We start from the raw sequence: 24162 nt of genomic DNA, 5'->3' as shown, positions 1-24162 counted from the left end.
CTGAGACCACCAATTTGTCTATGCCAGATCCTTGTTAATGCATACTTGAGGTGTGGGGTTTGCCCTTGCCTGGCCCTAACTCGGCTCGGCCCGGCCCTGCCCTGACCACGGCAAAGAGGCCATCACCCATGCCCGGCTAAAGAAAATACATGAAAACGAACTAAAGAAAAAACCTGATCAAACAGGGTTCGGTCGGGCCAGGCCAGCCGGCCTAGCCCAGCCCTCAGGGCCACAGTGGCTCGGCCCTGAGGCCACATTTCTTAATGTTCTGGGCCACAGTAGCTCGGCCCTGAGGCCACATTTCTTAATGTTTAGGAGCGGGGCCACCTCACCCATTGCCAGTGAGGTGGATAAAATTATAAAACTACTGTCCTACAACATACTTTCTGGAGCCCACCCAAATGCATGAAGCCAAGAAAGCCAGTCGAATCTTACCTTATCCCTACATCTGAGCCCAAATTTTCATGACAAATAATTGTGCACGATAAAAGGGACAAATAAGGATCACTTTTACAGGTTCAAGCAATAACACAGAGAGAGAGAGAGGTTAAAAATTTGGGCATTAGAACTGGATGAGAGATGGTGACAGAAGGTAAAGTAAGCAGAGTGAGAGAGATGGAGGAGGAAATAGTGATTGTGGGAGGAGGAATCATAGGCCTCGCTACAGCTCTCGGCCTTCACAGGTTTTCCCTTTTCCCTCAATTTCATTTATAAACTCATCAATTACCTTCCCATTAATCTCTCTTTTGTATTTTTATTTCATTTACCTTGATCTTAGTTTCGCTTTTCTCTTATTATTCTATTCGGGATGATCATGTAGAAAAATGGCATACAACATTTTTATACGTGGGAGAAGCTCACAAAGGATCCTTTCTAATTTTTTAATGCATGAAAAAAGAGGGAAATTTATCAAAAAACATGCGTAAGAGGTAACCTATTAAAATTTGGAAAAAGTTTACATAGTGCGCATGCTCTAAACAATCAAATTTGAGCCCACCTCAAAAATTAGTTGTTTTAATGCCCAAATATTTTCAAATTGATCATCTCGACATCAAGATGCATGAACATGATAAAAAAATGGATTTCAAGTCTTTGAAATAGTGCATCTTGTAACACATTTTTTGACCGTCAAATTTTCAAGATTTTCATATACCTACTCGATCTACACTATTTTTTAAGCTTTAAATTTTATAATTAAAAAGAAAAATATATTTTAAAACTATTACAAAGATTTTCATAAATTTCGTTGAAGGAATACCATTGATAGAGCAGAATGACATATTAGGATTTGTATTGCCAACCCTGATAGCTAAGAAAGGATACAATAAGAAATTTTTTTGTTGTGATTAATTTATGAGTTGAAGGGGCTACATCCCCAAAATTTGAACTCCTAAAATTAATTCTAAATGAGATTTTATGAAGGGATTAAATGTGCATTCTACTTCAAAAGGAGTAGACATATAATAAACTTTCATGTCTCTTTGAATTTTATTTTTTATTTCTTATTTTTGAATTGACAGAAATGGTATCAAAACCCTGATTTTGGAGAGATCCAAAGAGCTGCGCTCAGAAGGAGCGGCTCTTGGAATTTGGACGAATGGTTGGCGTGCCCTTGATGCTCTTGGCGTTGGTGACACACTTAGACATAAATCACTGCCATTGCATGCGTAATCTCTGTTTATCTTTGATTCATTCAATAGTTTTAGAAACAGGTATTGTAAACCACGGCGAACTGAATAGCTCAGGCCATGGTTGGGACCCGGATTAGTGATTCAATGGCTTGGCCTTGGCCAAGTTCGGACCATAGTTAGCAAGTCGGGGACTTTCAATAAATCGGTTTACTTAAAAAAATCCAAAAAAATAGAAAAAATCATGTTTCTCTCTCTAGAGCCACAAGCTTTTGAAACATGCAACTTACAGATAAAACCCCCATTTAACCACAATCTTTTTTCCGATGTTATAGAGAAAAACCCAAAAGAATGAAAAGGGCCATTTTATTCATTCTCCAACAAAATGTGTTTTTAACGTTATCATGAAAAAAACGCTTTTTTTGACAAACTTTTCAAAAAAATACCATTTTTAACAAAAAAAGTGACAATTAATCGCCGATTTGCTAACTATGGTTCGGACAAGCCCATCCGAGCTTGCCTATCATTGGCCCTTGCCCCAGCACAGACTCTAGGGCCAAATTTTGTGGCCCAAACCCAATTTTATGTTTTTTGGGGCCCGGGGTGAGCTACCTAGCCTGTTGCCAACCTCACAAAGAAGCCACAATCACTTCAAGTCGTCCGATATCAAATCCGACAGCTTTGTATCATAAAATTAAAACAATTTTACTTTGAACTTTGAGATTGACTGATAGACCTACCAAAAATAAATGATCTTATTATATACTTTCCCATTTATAACATTTAAATGCTTTGACGAACAAATTTCATCTTAGAGTTCGCCATGTAGATATTAGCTTAATTTAAGTACCATTCACCTAATTTCATGAATTCCTATAGTTGAGATTCTTAAAATAATGAGAACTGCACGTACCATTGAATGTTACTTAGTTCATTCACTTTCTATAATAAAAAATGTTTATGGGAAAACATCAATACAAATAAATTATCTCCAAAAATTACCTAATTAGTAAGCTGCATATATATAAGATTAGAGCTTCCTAATCTTATATATATATATATATATATATATATATATATATATATATATATATATATATATATATATATATATATATATATATATATATATATATATATATATATATATATATATATATATATATATATATTTCTTTAATCTCTTTTTTGAGATCAGAGATTGTAGGTTCTTTTTGAGAAGTATGTTGATCACTTACTCTTTTGATAATAGCAGAGAAATTATATTCATCTGGATTTTTTATAATAGGTGATTTTGATTTATTTTTGGTAATATTGATAAATTGAGTACTTTTCTTATCAGGATCAGTTATTTTATCTATAAAATTATCTTCCTGAGTAAGTGTATGAACATTATGTTGGGGTAATGGACACTTACAATCCTCTGAGGATTCTGTATTGGTTTCAGTAGAAGAACTATCTGTTCCTATAAAATCAAGGTCGTTACTATCTATGTCTTCTGTATAAGATCCACTAGAAGTAGAAGTGGAAGAGGAAGAATCGTAGGAAATTATATTCTTTAATTTTGATTTGGTTGTATCATCTAAATTTAATGAATCTATTTTCTTTTTTAATTTACATTGGTGTTTATAATGTCCTATTTTACCACACTTATAACATACTGGGAGTTTTTTCCTTTTCTTTGTATTTGGGGAAAATTTATTAATTAATTTTCTTTTGGATTTTTTATAATATTCTTTATCCTTATTCTTTCTCTTGGTTTTATATTTTTCTTTTTTGTATTTTTTCTTCTTCTTTATGATGTAATCTGGCATATTTTTTCTATCTAAGTAATAGCCAAATTGCTCACAGAAATCTCCAAGTTCTTTTTTCTTTGTGAGCTTTTGTTTATCTATTTGTCTTTTTAATTTCATATCGGTGCATAGGGCTAAGCCTTCTGCACATATTTCTGCGGAGAGTTCTCCGAGTGTATATGATGAATATACTATTATTCCATTATGTTTCTTGCGAAGTCTTTCTTTGACTTTTTCTGCAAATAGATATGGAAGACCAGCTATAAATTTCTCCTTCCAATGATCTAGCTGGCAGTCTTCTCGTATTAAAAGTCTTGAGAAAAATACATCTTTATACCATTTATAATGAGACAAAGTAGGACAGCGTAAGTTAGAGAGCAGATCTTCTGATCTTGCTGCTAGTAATGAGGTACTGCCTACAAAATGTAAAGTGATTGTGTATATCAAAGTATTGACAGCGTCACTTTCTGTATATATTACTTCTTGGTTTTGTTCATTTCTGCCTGTCCATTGTCTAGTATTGTTTAAAATCCTTTGTTTGGTATCATCATCGACATAAAAATCCCACCATCCCCGTAACCATCCTGTAAATCCATTTACTATTGCTTTCGCAACTTCTTGATCATGGTTGCTTGCCATTTTATTTGCAGAGGCATACATGGTCATAGGTCTCATGACATCTAATATTTTTAGTTCTGATAGACCATCGATTTGCCAATTGATTATAGATCTTCCGGAATAAGATACTGCCTGTTGTATTGAATCTTCTTCCATTTGAATATCAACAGGAGTAGGTCTCTTATGATAGGGTAAGGCTGTTATGGGTTTCCAATATTTTCCATAAGCTATTTTATTGATAGTGTCCATTAGAGGTGTAGTATCCATAAATGTTTTTTCCTGATTTTGGATTGTATCCTCTATTATGGGTTCTTCCTCTGTGAGCATCATTGTTTCATGCTCAGGAATAACAGCTTTTCCTTTGTCAGATGACTCAGGTATTTGGGAAGTGATGGTTGGTGCAGGAATATTGATTTGAGGTGAAGGTACTCCTTTCAGATCTAGCTGGGATAGTTTTGATATTAATTGATCCATAAGGGATTTATTATTTTCTCCAATGTGGAATTTATTTTTATTCAACTCAGGAGGTGGTTTGAATAATACTGATTTAGGAATGGGAGATATAGTAGGTGTTTCTTTGGATACTATTCTCTCTATTCGTTCAGTTTGCTTTCCAAGAGATTGTAGATATAGATTTGTATAATTATTCTGTTCTACAATATGAGGTATGTATTCCTGTTTTTTATTTATTTCTTTAGGTATGGCTTTGTATAGTGTAGCCACTATATCATAAAAGGATGAGGAGTGTACAGGTTCATTCTTTTTTGGAATACCTGCTTTAAGTATAATACTTTTCTCCGGTGGATGTGTACTAGCTGTTGTAGTACCATCAGTACTTATATAGGTTTTTTCTTCTATTGTTTGAATTTTATCGAATGAGGGAATAGTAATATTTTTTTCTAAACACATATCTTTGAGCCAGTGAAAAAATCCTATATTTAATCTTTCTTTATGTAAAAATTTATTATATTTTTTATGTAGTAATTCCAGTAGTCTAGGTGGCTGAAATCTTTTTAAATACCATTCTCGGATCTTTTTATTTTTTTCTGATAAATAATATTTTTGAATAAAAGCTTTATTTATTTTTCTTTGTTTCCTTTCTAGCTTGGCTGCTAGATAGGCTGCTATATATTCTTCTGAATATTGAGTATTATCCTCTTCAAGTTGTAATGTACAAACTTGGAAGTCTTGTAATTCTTCTATACTGGGTTCAGTATTAGAAGTTGTGGGATGAGGTTTTGATGTATATGTTGGAATTACAATATGATCTCTAGTCCTATGTGTGCCTTGAAATTGTATGTTTGAATTGGATGAATTAGATGAATTGGATGAGGACATTTGATTAGGAGGAGGTAAGATAATAACATTTGGGCTGTGAGAAATTGATTTTCTACTTGGTATGTTATGTTTACTATTTCTCTTCCTATTTATTTCAATATCATCCTGTACTTGTAAATTTGTATTTTGGAATTGTATTTCTACATTTCCATCTGTATGTTCTATGATATGGTTGGGAATATGATGTTGAGGAATTTCTTGTGGTTGATTGGCATTTTGTAATGCCCATGATTGGGGTAGAATTATATCTGACCATTTTATGGTTTTGGGAACTATCATATTAGATTTTTCTATATTTGTTTGGAATAAAATCTTTTGATCTTAAAAAAGAGATTAAAGAAATAAAAACTGAAATAGTACAATTGAAAGGAAGAATTCAAATATTAGAATTACAACAAATGTCTCAACAGGATTCTGAGACAGACGAAATAGAATTTAATAATTTGATCACTGATAATCCAATAGAGACTATTGAATCCTCAAAAGAATTAACAATACCAATTCCTTCAGTTAATTTGATAAATAAAATAGTTATACAAAAATGGTTTGTCCAAGTGAAAATCATTGTTGCCAAAAATTATAGTTTTGAAACATCAGCTCTCATAGACTCAGGAGCTGACCTCAATTGTATAAATGAAGGACTTGTACCTTCAAAATATTTTGATAAAACTACTCAGATATTAAATACAGCAGATGGCAGTAGATTATTTATCAAATATAAATTATCCAACGCCTCTGTATGTAATAATCACCAATGTATTGATACACCATTTATCATGGTTAAAGGATTAAGTCAATCAGTAATTCTAGGAGTTCCATTCCTAACATTGCTGTATCCTATAACCATAGATGAAACAGGAATGTCATCAACAATTCAAAATATTCCAATACATTTCAACTTCATACATAAACCTAAATTAAAAGAATTGAATAATGTCAAAAGCCAATTACAAGACAAAGAAAAATTTCTTTGTACACTTAAACAGGAAGTCAAATACAAAGTAATTGAAGAACAAATACAAACGCCTTCAATACAACAAAAAATTCAATCAATACAAAACCAAATAGAAACATCAATCTGTAGTGAACATCCTAATGCTTTTTGGGATAGGAAAAAACATAGTATAAGCTTACCATATGAATCAAACTTTACTGAAAGCCAAATCCCTACCAAAGCTAGGCCAATACAAATGAATACTGTTTTATTGGAAATGTGTCGAAAAGAAATAGCAGAACTCCTACACAGAAAGCTCATACGACCAAGTTCTTCACCTTGGAGTTGTGCAGCTTTTTATGTTAATAAAAATGCTGAAAAAGAAAGAGGAGTTCCTAGATTAGTTATAAATTATAAACCATTAAATAAAGTGTTAAAATGGATAAGATACCCAATTCCAAATAAAAAAGATTTATTAGATAGAGTTGCTCAAGCATGTATATTTTCAAAATTTGATATGAAATCAGGATACTGACAAATCCAGATCCAAGAACAAGATAAATATAAAACTCCATTTAATGTTCCATTTGGTCAATACGAATGGAATGTAATGCCTTTCGGTTTAAAGAATGCACCATCAGAATTTCAAAAAATAATGAACGATGTATTCAACTCTTACTACCATTTCATGATAGTCTATATTGATGATGTCTTAATATTCTCTGAATCTATAGACCAACACATTAAACATATAAATATATTTATCCATGCTGTAAGCTAAGCAGGCTTAGTACAAACTTGGAAGTCTTGTAATTCTTCTATACTAGGTTCAGTATTAGAAGTTGTGGGATGAGGTTTTGATGTATATGTTGGAATTACAATATGATCTCTAGTCCTATGTGTGCCTTGAAATTGTATGTTTGAATTGGATGAATTAGATGAATTGGATGAGGACATTTGATTAGGAGGAGGTAAGATAATAGCATTTGGGCTGTGAGAAATTGATTTTCTACTTGGCATGTTATGTTTACTATTTCTCTTCCTATTTATTTCAATATCATCCTGTACTTGTAAATTTGTATTTTGGAATTGTATTTCTACATTTCCATCTGTATGTTCTATGATATGGTTGGGAATATGATGTTGAGGAATTTCTTGTGGTTGATTGGCATTTTGTAATGCCCATGATTGGGGTAGAATTATACCTGACCATTTTATGGTTTTGGGAACTATCATATTAGATTTTTCTATATTTGTTTGGAACAAAATTGTTTGATCTTTTTGATCAAGTTTTAAGGTATTGGGACTTAAAGTATTCATGACCTTATAGTATATTCTATAGACTATAGCAAGATTTTGTGAACCATGGACCATATTGAATCCATGTGTTTTGAGATTTATTGTCAATATATCTAGAATATTTGGGTCGGTTGATGTTGTGTTACTGATAGACTTTCTTCTACAGTCTTGATGGCATAACCCATCTTAAGTTTAAATGATCCTTTATTATAGACATCATGAATTGGTACCTTAGGAATATTCCAATTTTGAATATTTTCCTCAATATCATTTATAATAATTTGTTCTTTATTCTTAACTCTAAGTTTTGAAGGTGAAGGTACAGTTTTACCAGTAAGATTCTTTATGAGATTTGCCATCCGTAGGTTGCGGATAATGACAATCTGGACATTCAGTGGCCTTAGCTTTTTTCCCTAAGCGGTTCTCCTGGCCTTGGCGGTACTTTTCGCATCGGCTTTCACTTGTCTCTTGTCTTAACTCTCGGACCAACTTTCTTGGTGGTCAATCTCACTTGGTTTCTTATGGTAGAATGTATCTTTATCTTAACCTATGGAGTGAAAAGAACAGTTTTACAAATTCTGCAGTTGTAACTGTTTGCACAGTTCCACTGTGGAATAGTTCTACTGTTGTAATTTGTTTTGACAGTATATCACTGTATGGCTCTGATACCACTTTGCGCCAGGATCTACAGCACTGTCATTTGCGTCGTTTTGACGACTTTTTATTTATTGGATTTTATGTTTCAGGTTTTCAAGATTATTTGAGAGATTATGATCAGAAATTATAACAAGTATGTAAACAGCAAGCTGTTGTACTGTATTAATGATTGTAAAATTCTATAATAATTTAGACAGAATAATATGATTCCTATGAACGAAACTATTGAGATATCAAGCACTATCCACTGGGCATAACTAGTGTTGCCTATTTTGATATTAAATAAAATATTAAATTGCATATCAGGCAATCATAAATTTATACTAACAGGTAGATAGAAAGTCACACTAGCATACTTTATTAATATTCACATCTGCTTACAGGTTTCAAGATGAAAACAGGGAGATATTACAGAGAAAAGAAAGAAAGATATTACATGAAAACAGGAAATAAAATAGAGAAATAAAACAGAGAGGGATAAAATAGAGCGGAATAAGCTAGAACGAAAGTAAGAGACTTACTGAGCACACAAACAGTAACTGAAAAATAATTTCCAGTGATGAGGGCAATACGAAGGTAAATCTGTGATATTACAATCACACATAAGTATAGACTGAGGTAAGAGAGAACCTGGTTGAGCTATGAGGGCGAAGATAGCTTCAGATAGGAACGGTATGAACTGTTGCAGAGGTTTGCACAGGTGTATGATGGCAGAGGTTTGGTTGTGATAACAGGATTGTTGCGGTTTAAGGTTCAGAGGTCTGGTTCAAGGTTCAGAGGTCTGGTTCAAGTGCAGAGGCTCAGTCGAGGTAACAGGGTTACAGAAGTCTGTGGCTTGGTAGAGGTAACAGGGTTACAGATGGTTCAAGTGCAGAGGCTCAATCGAGGTAACAGGGTTACAGAAGTCTGTGGCTTGGTAGAGGTAACAGGGTTGCAGAAGCTGCTGAGGTTTTAGAAGGCTCAGAGGTTTTAGAAGGCTTAGAGGTTTCAGAAGGCTTAGGCTTCGGAGGTTGAAGATAGGAGAAGAGGGGAGAAGTTAGGCCCTTCCGCTGAAGACGAGAAGGGGCTTTCCTTTTATAAGGCTTGAAGGGAATCTTTTAGGCTCAGATGGACCAGCTGGCAAAGCATAGTCGGCAAGAGAAGACAAAAGAGAGAGGGTGTCGGCAGGATGCGACAAAGGAGAGAGGACAGAGTGTCGGCAGGATGCGACGAAGGAGAGAGGACAGAGTGTCGGCAAGATGCGACAAAGGAGGGAGAGAGAGATGCTAGTGGACAAAAGTAAGAGCATAAGAGGATGCTCTTTGTGCAAAAAGACAAAAATAAAAAAGTAAAAGCATCTATGCACAGTGGCTCTTTTGGCCTTATTACAAGTGGAGTACAGTGTTTGCTGTCGGTGGTGGGACCCTTGTTTGTCCCATATGATGTCTTGTTATTGTCGCTTATTGCTTCTGGATGGTGATGTCATGGATGATGAATTTATGGTCTCTGACTGAATTCTTCTGGATCATCCTCTTCCGGATCCGTTTCTTCTGGATCTGTTTCTTTTGGATCCTTCTGATTGAGTTGGAGGTACCTATTGGTATGCAATGGAGAAGACTGAACTGTTTCTTCGGAAGATGTAGGTTTTCTTCCTGCTTCAGCAAAGATTTCTTTCATTTGTTTCTCCAGTTCTTCTTTGGAGGCATGTGGGTTGGTTTGAAGCATATTTCTAAGGTAGGTTGGAAAATCAAAAGAAGTGTTTGGAGTATTTGGGTTTTCCTGGTATATAGGTGCTTTAGGTGGTATTCTTTTTGGAGTGGTTTTGGTGAGATCCATTTGAAAGATATCCCACCATTTCACAGAGATGGTTTTTCCCAAACAAGGGATGTATGTATAATCATTGGAAGTATTGGGTGATATGGTATAATCCCATTTCATAATCCAAGGGATTTGATACAGGGCCATGAAGTAAAGGTGAGTGTCAACTGAATTATTGATATTATTGTATTGTATAAATTGCTCCTGCAACTCCTTAAAAGCAGGAGGTAAAATCATAGCAGTTGATCCCCACACGAAATACCAGTTTTGAAACCAAGTGGGGAACCTTTCAAAAATTGGTAGCCGGAACTGTAAATACCAGCTATGAGTATTATTAGGGTTTTGATAATAGAAAAATTTGTGCCAAGCTTCTATGTACTCAGCATATTTGAAATACTTATAAGAAAATTCAGGATTTTGTAATTTCTTTCCTTGTGCGGGATTAGAACCCCACTCAGTATAAGAAAGCAGTTTCTTTATCTGTACTTTTGAATAAGCTATGATTCGGGTATTCTGTTGAAAGTAGTGGACAACAGAGATGGACCCTGTTTATATAGCAGCCTATCTAGCAGCCAAGCTAGAAAGGAAACAAAGAAAAATAAATAAAGCTTTTATTCAAAAAGATTATTTATCAGAAAAAAATAAAAATATCCGAGAATGGTATTTAAAAAGATTTCAGCCACCTAGACTACTGGAATTACTACATAAAAAATATAATAAATTTTTACATAAAGAAAGATTAAATATAGGATTTTTTCACTGGCTCAAAGATATGTGTTTAGAAAAAAATATTACTATTCCCTCATTCGATAAAATTCAAACAATAGAAGAAAAAACCTATATAAGTACTGATGGTACTACAACAGCTAGTACACATCCACCGGAGAAAAGTATTATACTTAAAGCAGGTATTCCAAAAAAGAATGAACCTGTACACTCCTCATCCTTTTATGATATAGTGGCTACACCATACAAAGCCATACCTAAAGAAATAAATAAAAAACAGGAATACATACCTCATATTGTAGAACAGAATAATTATACAAATCTATATCTACAATCTCTTGGAAAGCAAACTGAACGAATGGAGAGAATAGTATCTAAAGAAACACCTACTATATCTCCCATTCCTAAATCAGTATTATTCAAACCACCTCCTGAGTTGAGTAAAAATAAATTCCACATTGGAGAAAATAATAAATCCCTTATGGATCAATTAATATCAAAACTATCCCAGCTAGATCTGAAAGGAGTACCTTCACCTCAAATCAATATTCCTGCACCAACCATCACTTCCCAAATACCTGAGTCATCTGACAAAGGCAAAGCTGTTATTCCTGAGCATGAAACAATGATGCTCACAGAGGAAGAACCCATAATAGAGGATACAATCCAAAATCAGGAAAAAGCATTTATGGATACTACACCTCTAATGGACACTATCAATAAAATAGCTTATGGAAAATATTGGAAACCCATAACAGCCTTACCCTATCATAAGAGACCTACTCCTGTTGATATTCAAATGGAAGAAGATTCAATACAACAGGCAGTATCTTATTCCGGAAGATCTATAGTCAATTAGCAAATCGATGGTCTATCAGAACTAAAAATCATTATTGCCAAAAATTATAGTTTTGAAACATCAGCTCTCTTAGACTCAGGAGCTGACCTCAATTGTATAAATGAAGGACTTGTACCTTCGAAATATTTTGATAAAACTACTCAGATATTAAATACAGCAGATGGCAGTAGATTATTTATCAAATATAAATTATCCAACGCCTCTGTATGTAATAATCACCAATGTATTGATACAGCATTTATCATGGTTAAAGGATTAAGTCAATCAGTAATTCTAGGAGTTCCATTCCTAACATTGATGTATCCTATAACCATAGATGAAACAGGAATGTCATCAACAATTCAAAATATTCCAATACATTTCAACTTCATACATAAACCTAAATTAAAAGAATTGAATAATGTCAAAAGCCAATTACAAGACAAAGAAAAATTTCTTTGTACACTTAAACAGGAAGTCAAATACAAAGTAATTGAAGAACAAATACAAACGCCTTCAATACAACAAAAAATTCAATCAATACAAAACCAAATAGAAACATCAATCTGTAGTGAACATCCTAATGCTTTTTGGGATAGGAAAAAACATAGTATAAGCTTACCATATGAATCAAACTTTACTGAAAGCCAAATCCCTACCAAAGCTAGGCTAATACAAATGAATACTGTTTTATTGGAAATGTGTCGAAAAGAAATAGCATTTTAACACTGTCATTTGCTTTCCATATGAAGGGGAACCTTCACCCCTGAATATTTGCTCACCATCTCAATCCCTAGTTCATCAAATTACATAACCAGAAGCTCGAACTTCAATTCCTACCTTTTCACCAGCCCAGTCAAAATCCACTCTTCCTACCAACACTCCAAGATCAGAATACATTGAAAGAGCCTTTCTGATGGACATTACCATTGATGAACATCAGGTTCACATAGATCCAAGCAAGCTTGCACCATTATACCTACTAAATCATCTTAATCCTATCAATGGGGTTAAGACCCGAGAGTATTACGAAGCCATTCTAATGGAAACAGGGTCCATCTCTGTTGTCCACTACTTTCAACAGAATACCCGAATCATAGCCTATTCAAAAGTACAGATAAAGAAATTGCTTTCTTATACTGAGTGGGCTTCTAATCCCGCACAAGGAAAGAAATTACAAAATCCTGAATTTTCTTATAAGTATTTCAAATATGCTGAGTACATAGAAGCTTGGCACAAATTTTTCTATTATCAAAACCCTAATAATACTCATAGCTGGTATTTACAGTTCCGGCTACCAATTTTTGAAAGGTTCCCCACTTGGTTTCAAAACTGGTATTTCGTGTGGGGATCAACTGCTATGATTTTACCTCCTGCTTTTAAGGAGTTGCAGAAGCAATTTATACAATATAATAATATCAATAATTCAGTTGACACTCACCTTTACTTCATGGCCCTGTATCAAATCCCTTGGATTATGAAATGGGATTATACCATATCACCCAATACTTCCAATGATTATACATACATCCCTCGTTTGGGAAAAACCATCTCTGTGAAATGGTGGGATATCTTTCAAATGGATCTCACCAAAACCACTCCAAAAAGAATACCACCTAAAGCACCTATATACCAAGAAAACCCAAATACTCCAAACACTTCTTTTGATTTTCCAACCTACCTTAGAAATATGCTTCAAACCAACCCACATGCCTCCAAAGAAGAACTGGAGAAACAAATGAAAGAAATCTTTGCTGAAGCAGGAAGAAAACCTACATCTTCCGAAGAAACAGTTCAGTCTTCTCCATTGCACACCAATAGGTACCTCCAACTCAGTCAGAAGGATCCAGAAGAAACAGATCCAAAAGAAACGGATCCGGAAGAGGATGATCCAGAAGAATTCAGTCAGAGACCACGAATTCATCATCCATGACATCACCATCCAGAAGCAATAAGCGACAATAACAAGACATCATATGGGACAAACAAGGGTCCCACCACCGACAGCAAACACTGTACTCCACTTGTAATAAGGCCAAAAGAGCCACTGTGCATAGATGCTTTTACTTTTTTATTTTTGTCTTTTTGCACAAAGAGCATCCTCTTATGCTCTTACTTTTGTCCACTAGCATCTCTCTCTCCCTCCTTTGTCGCATCTTGCCGACACTCTGTCCTCTCTCCTTCGTCGCATCCTGCCGACACTCTGTCCTCTCTCCTTTGTCGCATCCTGCCGACACCCTCTCTCTTTTGTCTTCTCTTGCCGACTATGCTTTGCCAGCTGGTCCATCTGAGCGTAAAAGATTCCCTTCAAGCCTTATAAAAGGAAAGCCCCTTCTCGTCTTCAGCGGAAGGGCCTAACTTCTCCCCTCTTCTCCTCTCTTCAACCTCCGAAGCCTAAGCCTTCTGAAACCTCTACGCCTTCTAAAACCTCTGAGCCTTTTAAAACCTCAGCAGCTTCTGCAACCCTGTTACCTCTACCAAGCCACAGACTTCTGTAACCCTGTTACCTCGACTGAGCCTCTGCACTTGAACCATCTGTAACCCTGTTACCTCTACCAAGCCACAGACTTCTGTAACCCTGTTACCTCGACTGAGCCTCTGCACTTGAACCAGACCTCTGAACCTTGAACCAGACCTCTGAACCTTAAACCGCAACAATCCTGTTATCACAACCAAACCTCTGCCATCATACACCTGTGCAAACCTCTGCAACAGTTCATACCGTTCCTATCTGAAGCTATCTTCGCCCTCATAGCTCAACCAGGTTCTCTCTTACCTCACTCTATACTTATGTGTGATTGTAATATCACAGATTTACTTTCGTATTGCCCTCATCACTGGAAATTATTTTCCAGTTACTGTTTGTGTGCTCAGTAAGTCTCTTACTTTCGTTCTAGCTTACACCGCTCTGTTTTATCCCTCTCTGTTTTATTTCTCTATTTTATTTCCTGTTTTCATGTAATATCTTTCTTTCTTTTCTCTGTAATATCTCCCTGTTTTCATCTTGAAACCTGTAAGCAGATGTGAATATTAATAAAGTATGCTAGTGTGACTTTCTATCTACCTGTTAGTATAAATTTATGATTGCCTGATATGCAATTTAAAATTTTATTTAATATCAAAATAGGCAACACTAGTTATGCCCAGTGGATAGTGCTTGATATCTCAATAGTTCCGTTCATAGGAATCATATTATTCTGTCTAAATTATTATAGAATTTTACAATCATTAATACAGTACAACAGCTTGCTGTTTACATACTTGTTATAATTTCTGATCATAATCTCTCAAATAATCTTGAAAACCTGAAACATAAAATCCAATAAATAAAAAGTCGTCAAAACGACGCAAATGACAGTGTTCATTTAATTTCGAAACAAATATTTGCCCGCTGGCAGGCTATTCTCTCTGCCTTCGACTTCTCTATTGAACATCTTCCCGGGTCTTCTAATTCTTTACCCGATTTTCTGACCCGTGAATTTTTGCAAAGGGGGGCAACACTGACGCCAACGACGAATCACCACTTTCACTTGCACTTCAATTATACCAAGATAATCTATCTGATAAGGATCTTTCATCCTTAAATATGGGCTCCCGAGGCAATACTCGCCGGGGAAAACAACCCATGCATTCTTTAGTTCCATATGAAGGGGAACCTTCACCCCTGAATATTCGCTCACCATCTCAATCCCCAGTTCATCAAATTACATACCCAGAAGCTCGAACTTCAATTCCTACCTTTTCACCAGCCCAGTCAAAATCCACTCTTCCTACCAACACTCCAAGATCAGAATACATTGAAAGAGCCTTTCTGATGGACATTGCCATTGATGAACATCGGGTTCACATGGATCCAAGCAAGCTTGCACCGTTATACCTACTAAATCATCTTAATCCTATCAATGGGGTTAAGACCCGAGAGTATTACGAAGCCATTCTAATGGAAACAGGGTCCATCTCTGTTGTCCACTACTTTCAACAGAATACCCGAATCATAGCCTATTCAAAAGTACAGATAAAGAAATTGCTTTCTTATACTGAGTGGGCTTCTAATCCCGCACAAGGAAAGAAATTACAAAATCCTGAATTTTCTTATAAGTATTTCAAATATGCTGAGTACATAGAAGCTTGGCACAAATTTTTCTATTATCAAAACCCTAATAATACTCATAGCTGGTATTTACAGTTCCGGCTACCAATTTTTGAAAGGTTCCCCACTTGGTTTCAAAACTGGTATTTCGTGTGGGGATCAACTGCTATGATTTTACCTCCTGCTTTTAAGGAGTTGCAGGAGCAATTTATACAATATAATAATATCAATAATTCAGTTGACACTCACCTTTATTTCATGGACCTGTATCAAATCCCTTGGATTATGAAATGGGATTATACCATATCACCCAATACTTCCAATGATTATACATACATCCCTCGTTTGGGAAAAACCATCTCTGTGAAATGGTGGGATATCTTTCAAATGGATCTCACCAAAACCACTCCAAAAAGAATACCACCTAAAGCACCTATATACCAAGAAAACCCAAATACTCCAAACACTTCTTTTGATTTTCCAACCTACCTTAGAAATATGCTTCAAACCAACCCACATGCCTCCAAAGAAGAACTGGAGAAACAAATGAAAGAAATCTTTGCTGAAGCAGGAAGAAAACCTACATCTTCCGAAGAAACAGTTCAGTCTTCTCCATTGCACACCAATAGGTACCTCCAACTCAGTCAGAAGGATCCAGAAGAAACAGATCCAGAAGAAACGGATCCGGAAGAGGATGATCCAGAAGAATTCAGTCAGAGACCACGAATTCATCATCCATGACATCACCATCCAGAAGCAATAAGCGACAATAACAAGACATCATATGGGACAAACAAGGGTCCCACCACCGACAGCAAACACTTGTAATAAGGCCAAAAGAGCCACTGTGCATAGATGCTTTTACTTTTTGTCTTTTTGCACAAAGAGCATCCTCTTATGCTCTTACTTTTGTCCACTAGCATCTCTCTCTCCCTCCTTTGTCGCATCTTGCCGACACTCTGTCCTCTCTCCTTCGTCGCATCCTGCCGACACTCTATCCTCTCTCCTTTGTCGCATCCTGCCGGCACCCTCTCTCTTTTGTCTTCTCTTGCCGACTATGCTTTGCCAGCTGGTCCATCTGAGCCTAAAAGATTCCCTTCAAGCCTTATAAAAGGAAAGCCCCTTCTCGTCTTCAGGGCAAGGGCCTAACTTCTCCCCTATTCTCCTATCTTCAGCCTCCGAAGCCTAAGCCTTCTGAAACCTCTAAGCCTTCTAAAACCTCTGAGCCTTCTAAAACCTCAGCAGCATCTGTAACCCTGTTACCTCTATCAAGCCACAGACTTCTGTAACCCTGTTACCTCGACTGAGCCTCTGAACCTTGAACCAGACCTCTGAACCTTAAACCGCAACAATCCTGTTATCACAACCAAACCTCTGCCATCATACACCTGTGCAAACCTCTGCAACAGTTCATACCGTTCCTATCTGAAGCTATCTTCGCCCTCATAGCTCAACCAGGTTCTCTCTTACCTCACTCTACACTTATGTGTGATTGTAATATCACAGATTTACCTTCGTATTGCCCTCATCACTGGAAATTATTTTCCAGTTACTGTTTGTGTGCTCAGTAGGTCTCTTACTTTCATTCTAGCTTACTCCACTCTGTTTTATCCCTCTCTGTTTTATTTCTCTATTTTATTTCATGTTTTCATGTAATATCTTTCTTTCTTTTCTCTGTAATATCTCCCTGTTTTCATCCTGAAACCTGTAAGCAGATGTGAATATTAATAAAGTATGCTAGTGTGACTTTCTATCTACCTGTTAGTATAAATTTATGATTGCCTGATATGCAATTTAATATTTTATTTAATATCAAAATAGGCAACACTAGTTATGCCCAGTGGATAGTGCTTGATATCTCAATAGTTCCGTTCATAGGAATCATATTATTCTGTCTAAATTATTATAGAATTTTACAATCATTAATACAGTACAACAGCTTGCTGTTTACATACTTGTTATAATTTCTGATCATAATCTCTCCAATAATCTTGAAAACGTGAAACATAAAATCCAATAAATAAAAAGTCGTCAAAACGACGCAAATGACAGTGTTGTAGATCCTAGCGCAAAGTGGTATCAGAGCCATACAGTGATACACTGCCAAAACAAATTACAACAGTAGAACTATTCCACAGTGGAACTGTGCAAACAGTTACAACTGCAGAATTTGTAAAACTGTTCTTTTCACTCCATAGGTTAAGATAAAGATACATTCTACCATAAGAAACCAAGTGAGATTAACCACCAAGAAAGTTGGTCCGAGAGTTAAGACAAGAGACAAGTGAAAGCCGATGCGAAAAGTACCGCCAAGGCCAGGAGAGCCGCTTAGGGAAAAAAGCTAAGGCCACTGAATGTCCAGATTGTCATTATCCGCAACCTACGAATGGCAAATCTCATAAAGAATCTTACTGGTAAAACTGTACCTTCACCTTCAAAACTTAGAGTTAAGAATAAAGAACAAATTATTATAAATGATATTGAGGAAAATATTCAAAATTGGAATATTCCTAAGGTACCAATTCATGATGTCTATAATAAAGGATCATTTAAACTTAAGATGGGTTATGCCATCAAGACTGTAGAAGAAAGTCTATTAGTAACACAACATCAAGAAGACTTTCACCTACTCTCGAAAAAAGTAATAGAAAAACATAAAGAAAATAATTACAAATATTTACACATTGGCCTCATTCAAATAGCCGTCAAACCTTTGACCCGACTAGGGTTGAACACTTCTGTGCTTGTATGCCTAAGAGATACAAGACACAATATATTCACCGACTCTCTACTAGGCATGGTTGAATCCAGCCTTTTGTAGCGGTCCAATTTATTTTAACTGTTTTCCTAATTTTTCTGTTCCTTTAACCAACCCAAATATCCTAGATATATTGACAATAAATCTCAAAACACATGGATTCAATATGGTCCATGGTTCACAAAATCTTGCTATAGTCTATAGAATATACTATAAGGTCATGAATACATTAAGTCCCAATACCTTAAAACTTGATCAAAAAGATCAAACAATTTTGTTCCAAACAAATATAGAAAAATCTAATATGATAGTTCCCAAAACCGTAAAATGGTCAGATATAATTCTACCCCAATCATGGGCATTACAAAATGCCAATCAACCACAAGAAATTCCTCAACATCATATTCCCAACCATATCATAGAACATACAGATGGAAATGTAGAAATACAATTCCAAAATACAAATTTACAAGTACAGGATGATATTGAAATAAATAGGAAGAGAAATAGTAAACATAACATACCAAGTAGAAAATCAATTTCTCACAGCCCAAATGTTATTATCTTACCTCCTCCTAATCAAATGTCCTCATCCAATTCATCTAATTCATCCAATTCAAACATACAATTTCAAGGCACACATAGGACTAGAGATCATATTGTAATTCCAACATATACATCAAAACCTCATCCCACAACTTCTACTACTGAACCCAGTATAGAAGAATTACAAGACTTCCAAGTTTGTACATTACAACTTGAAGAGGATAATACTCAATATTAAGAAGAATATATAGCAGCCTATCTAGCAGCAAAGCTAGAAAGGAAACAAAGAAAAATAAATAAAGCTTTTATTCAAAAAGATTATTTATCAGAAAAAAATAAAAATATCCGAGAATGGTATTTAAAAAGATTTCAGCCACCTAGACTACTGGAATTACTACATAAAAAATATAATAAATTTTTACATAAAGAAAGATTAAATATAGGATTTTTTCACTGGCTCAAAGATATGTGTTTAGAAAAAAATATTACTATTCCCTCATTCGATAAAATTCAAACAATAGAAGAAAAAACCTATATAAGTACTGATGGTACTACAACAGCTAGTACACATCCACCGGAGAAAAGTATTATACTTAAAGCAGGTATTCCAAAAAAGAATGAATCTGTACACTCCTCATCCTTTTATGATATAGTGGCTACACCATACAAAGCCATACCTAAAGAAATAAATAAAAAACAGGAATACATACCTCATATTGTAGAACAGAATAATTATACAAATCTATATCTACAATCTCTTGGAAAGCAAACTGAACGAATAGAGAGAATAGTATCCAAAGAAACACCTACTATATCTCCCATTCCTAAATCAGTATTATTCAAACCACCTCCTGAGTTGAACAAATCCCTTATGGATCAATTAATATCAAAACTATCCCAGCTAGATCTGAAAGGAGTACCTTCACCTCAAATCAATATTCCTGCACCAACCATCACTTCCCAAATACCTGAGTCATCTGACAAAGGAAAAGCTGTTATTCCTGAGCATGAAACAATGATGCTCACAGAGGAAGAACCCATAATAGAGGATACAATCCAAAATCAGGAAAAAGCATTTATGGATACTATACCTCTAATTGACACTCTCAATAAAATAGCCTATGGAAAATATTGGAAACCCATAACAGCCTTACCCTATCATAAGAGACCTACTCCTGTTGATATTCAAATGGAAGAAGATTCAATACAACAGGCAGTATCTTATTCCGGAAGATCTATAGTCAATTGGCAAATCGATGGTCTATCAGAACTAAAAATATTAGATGTCATGAGACATATGACCATGTATGCCTCTGCAAATAAAATGGCAGGCAACCATGATCACGAAGTTGCCAAAGCAATAGTAAATGGATTTACAGGATGGTTACGGGGATGGTGGGATTTTTATGTCGATGATGATACCAAACAAAGGATTTTAAACAATACTAGACAATGGACAGGCAGAAATGAACAAAACCAAGAAGTAATATATACAGAAAGTGACGCTGTCAATACTTTGATATACACAGTCACTTTACATTTTGTAGGCAGTACCTCATTACTAGCAGCAAGATCAGAAGATCTGCTCTCTAACTTACGCTGTCCTACTTTGTCTCATTATAAATGGTATAAAGATGTATTTTTCTCAAGACTTTTAATACGAGAAGACTGTCAGCTAGATCATTGGAAGGAGAAATTTATAGCTGGTCTTCCATATCTATTTGCAGAACAAGTCAAAGAAAGACTTCGCAAGAAACATAATGGAATAATAGTATATTCATCATATACACTCGGAGAACTCTCCGCAGAAATATGTGCAGAAGGCTTAGCCCTATGCACCGATATGAAATTAAAGACAAATAGATAAACAAAAGCTCACAAAGAAAAAAGAACTTGGAGATTTCTGTGAGCAATTTGGCTATTACTTAGATAGAAAAAATATGCCAGATTACAAAAAAGAAAAATATAAAACCAAGAGAAAGAATAAGGATAAAGAATAATATAAAAAATCCAAAAGAAAATTAATTAATAAATTTTCCCCAAATACAAAGAAAAGGAAAAAACTCCCAGTATGTTATAAGTGTGGTAAAATAGGACATTATAAACACCAATGTAAATTAAAAAAGAAAATAGATTCATTAAATTTAGATGATACAACCAAATCAAAATTAAAGAATATAATTTCCTACGATTCTTCCTCTTCCACTTCTACTTCTAGTGGATCTTATACAGAAGACATAGATAGTAACGACCTTGATTTTATAGGAACAGATAGTTCTTCTACTGAAACCAATACAGAATCCTCAGATGATTGTAAGTGTCCATTACCCCAACATAATGTTCATACACTTACTCAGGAAGATAATTTTATTCTAGATATTATAGATAAAATAACTGATCCTGATGAGAAAAGAGCTATCATTACTCAATTTATCAATATTACCAAAAATAAATCAAAATCACCTATTATCAAAAATCCAGATGAATATAATTTCTCTGCTATTATCAAAAGAGTAAGTGATCAACATACTTCTCAAAAAGAACCTACAATCTCTGATCTCAAAAAAGAGATTAAAGAAATAAAAACTGAAATAGTACAATTGAAAGGAAGAATTCAAATATTAGAATTACAACAAATGTCTCAACAGGATTCTGAGACAGACGAAATAGAATTTAATAATTTGATCACCGATAATCCAAAAGAGACTATTGATCCAATAGAGACTATTGATCCAGTAGAGACTATTGAATCCTCAAAAGAATTAACAATACCAATTCCTTCAGTTAATTTGATAAATAAAATAGTTATACAAAAATGGTTTGTCCAAGTGAAAATCATTGTTGCCAAAAATTATAGTTTTGAAACATCAGCTCTCATAGACTCAGGAGCTGACCTCAATTGTATAAATGAAGGACTTGTACCTTCAAAATATTTTGATAAAACTACTCAGATATTAAATACAGCAGATGGCAGTAGATTATTTATCAAATATAAATTATCCAACACCTCTGTATGTAATAATCACTAATGTATTGATACACCATTTATCATGGTTAAAGGATTAAGTCAATCAGTAATCTGTATCCTATAACCATAGATGAAATAGGAATGTCATCAACAATTCAAAATATTCCAATACATTTCAACTTCATACATAAACCTAAATTAAAAGAATTGAATAATGTCAAAAGCCAATTACAAGACAAAGAAAAATTTCTTTGTACACTTAAACAGGAAGTCAAATACAAAGTAATTGAAGAACAAAAGATTTCAGCCACCTAGACTACTGGAATTACTGCATAAAAAATATAATAAATTTTTACATAAAGAAAGATTAAATATAGGATTTTTTCACTGGCTCAAAGATATGTGTTTAGAAAAAAATATTACTATTCCCTCATTCGATAAAATTCAAACAATAGAAGAAAAAACCTATATAAGTACTGATGGTACTACAACAGCTAGTACACATCCACCGGAGAAAAGTATTATACTTAAAGCAGGTATTCCAAAAAAGAATAAACCTGTACACTCCTCATCCTTTTATGATATAGTGGCTACACCATACAAAGCCATACCTAAAGAAATAAATAAAAAACAGGAATACATACCTCATATTGTAGAACATAATAATTATACAAATCTATATCTACAATCTCTTGGAAAGCAAACTAAACGAATAGAGAGAATAGTATCCAAAGAAACACCTACTATATCTCCCATTCCTAAATCAGTATTATTCAAACCACCTCCTGAGTTGAATAAAAATAAATTCCACATTGGAGAAAATAATAAATCCCTTATGGATCAATTAATATCAAAACTATCCCAGCTAGATCTGAAAGGAATACCTTCACCTCAAATCAATATTCCTGCACCAACCATCACTTCCCAAATACCTGAGTCATCTGACAAAGGAAAAGCTGTTATTCCTGAGCATGAAACAATGATGCTCACAGAGGAAGAACCCATAATAGAGGATACAATCCAAAATCAGGAAAAACCATTTATGGATACTACACCTCTAATGGACACTATCAATAAAATAGCTTATGGAAAATATTGGAAACTCATAACAGCCTTACCCTATCATAAGAGACCTAGTCCTGTTGATATTCAAATGGAAGAAGATTCAATACAACTGGCAGTATCTTATTCCGGAAGATCTATAGTCAATTGGCAAATCGATGGTCTATCAGAACTAAAAATATTAGATGTCATGAGACATATGACCATGTATGCCTCTGCAAATAAAATGGCAGGCAACCATGATCAAGAAGTTGCCAAAGCAATAGTAAATGGATTTACAGGATGGTTACGGGGATGGTGGGATTTTTATGTCGATGATGATACCAAACAAAGGATTTTAAACAATATTAGACAATGGACAGGCAGAAATGAACAAAACCAAGAAGTAATATATACAGAAAGTGACGCTGTCAATACTTTGATATACACAATCACTTTACATTTTGTAGGCAGTACCTCATTACTAGCAGCAAGATCAGAAGATCTGCTCTCTAACTTACGCTGTCCTACTTTGTCTCATTATAAATGGTATAAAGATGTATTTTTCTCAAGACTTTTAATACGAGAAGACTGTCAGCTAGATCATTGGAAGGAGAAATTTATAGCTGGTCTTCCATATCTATTTGCAGAAAAAGTCAAAGAAAGACTTCGCAAGAAACATAATGGAATAATAGTATATTCATCATATACACTCGGAGAACTCTCCACAGAAATATGTGCAGAAGGCTTAACCCTATGCACCGATATGAAATTAAAAAGACAAATAGATAAACAAAAGCTTACAAAGAAAAAAGAACTTGGAGATTTCTGTGAGCAATTTGGCTATTACTTAGATAGAAAAAATATGCCAGATTACAAAAAAGAAAAATATAAAACCAAGAGAAAGAATAAGGATAAAGAATATTATAAAAAATCCAAAAGAAAATTAATTAATAAATTTTCCCCAAATACAAAGAAAAGGAAAAAACTCCCAGTATGTTATAAGTGTGGTAAAATAGGACATTATAAACATTAATGTAAATTAAAAAAGAAAATAGATTCATTAAATTTAGATGATACAACCAAATCAAAATTAAAGAATATAATTTCCTACGATTCTTCCTCTTCCAC

The 24162-nt window shown here is 34.6% G+C and overlaps 1 protein-coding gene across 10 annotated transcripts in view; it reads left to right on the top strand.

The window, feature by feature from the left end:
• Positions 1–514: 514 nt before the first annotated feature.
• Positions 515–24162, top strand: part of LOC18427805 (monooxygenase 1) — a 32717-nt gene continuing 9069 nt past the window's right edge. For 4 of the 10 annotated variants that reach the window (XR_016043837.1, XM_088851258.1, XM_088851262.1 and 1 more), the window contains exons 1-2: positions 515–683; positions 1521–1667. Coding sequence is in view for 4 of the 10 variants with exons in the window: in XM_088851258.1 (XP_088707384.1) it covers positions 580–683; positions 1521–1667 (251 nt within the window). In the remaining 6 variants the exon portion in view is untranslated. Of the gene's footprint in view, positions 684–1520; positions 1668–4407; positions 4465–24162 lie in introns of all 10 variants that reach the window. The other 6 variants (XM_088851260.1, XM_088851265.1, XM_088851259.1 and 3 more) reach the window with 3 other exon arrangements.

This window comes from Amborella trichopoda, chromosome 11 (assembly GCF_054954075.1).
Source record: "Amborella trichopoda isolate Santa Cruz 75 chromosome 11, AtrichopodaSantaCruz75HAP2 v2.0, whole genome shotgun sequence".
NCBI classification, from domain to species: domain Eukaryota; kingdom Viridiplantae; phylum Streptophyta; class Magnoliopsida; order Amborellales; family Amborellaceae; genus Amborella; species Amborella trichopoda.
This window is presented reverse-complemented; position numbering and strand designations above follow the sequence as displayed.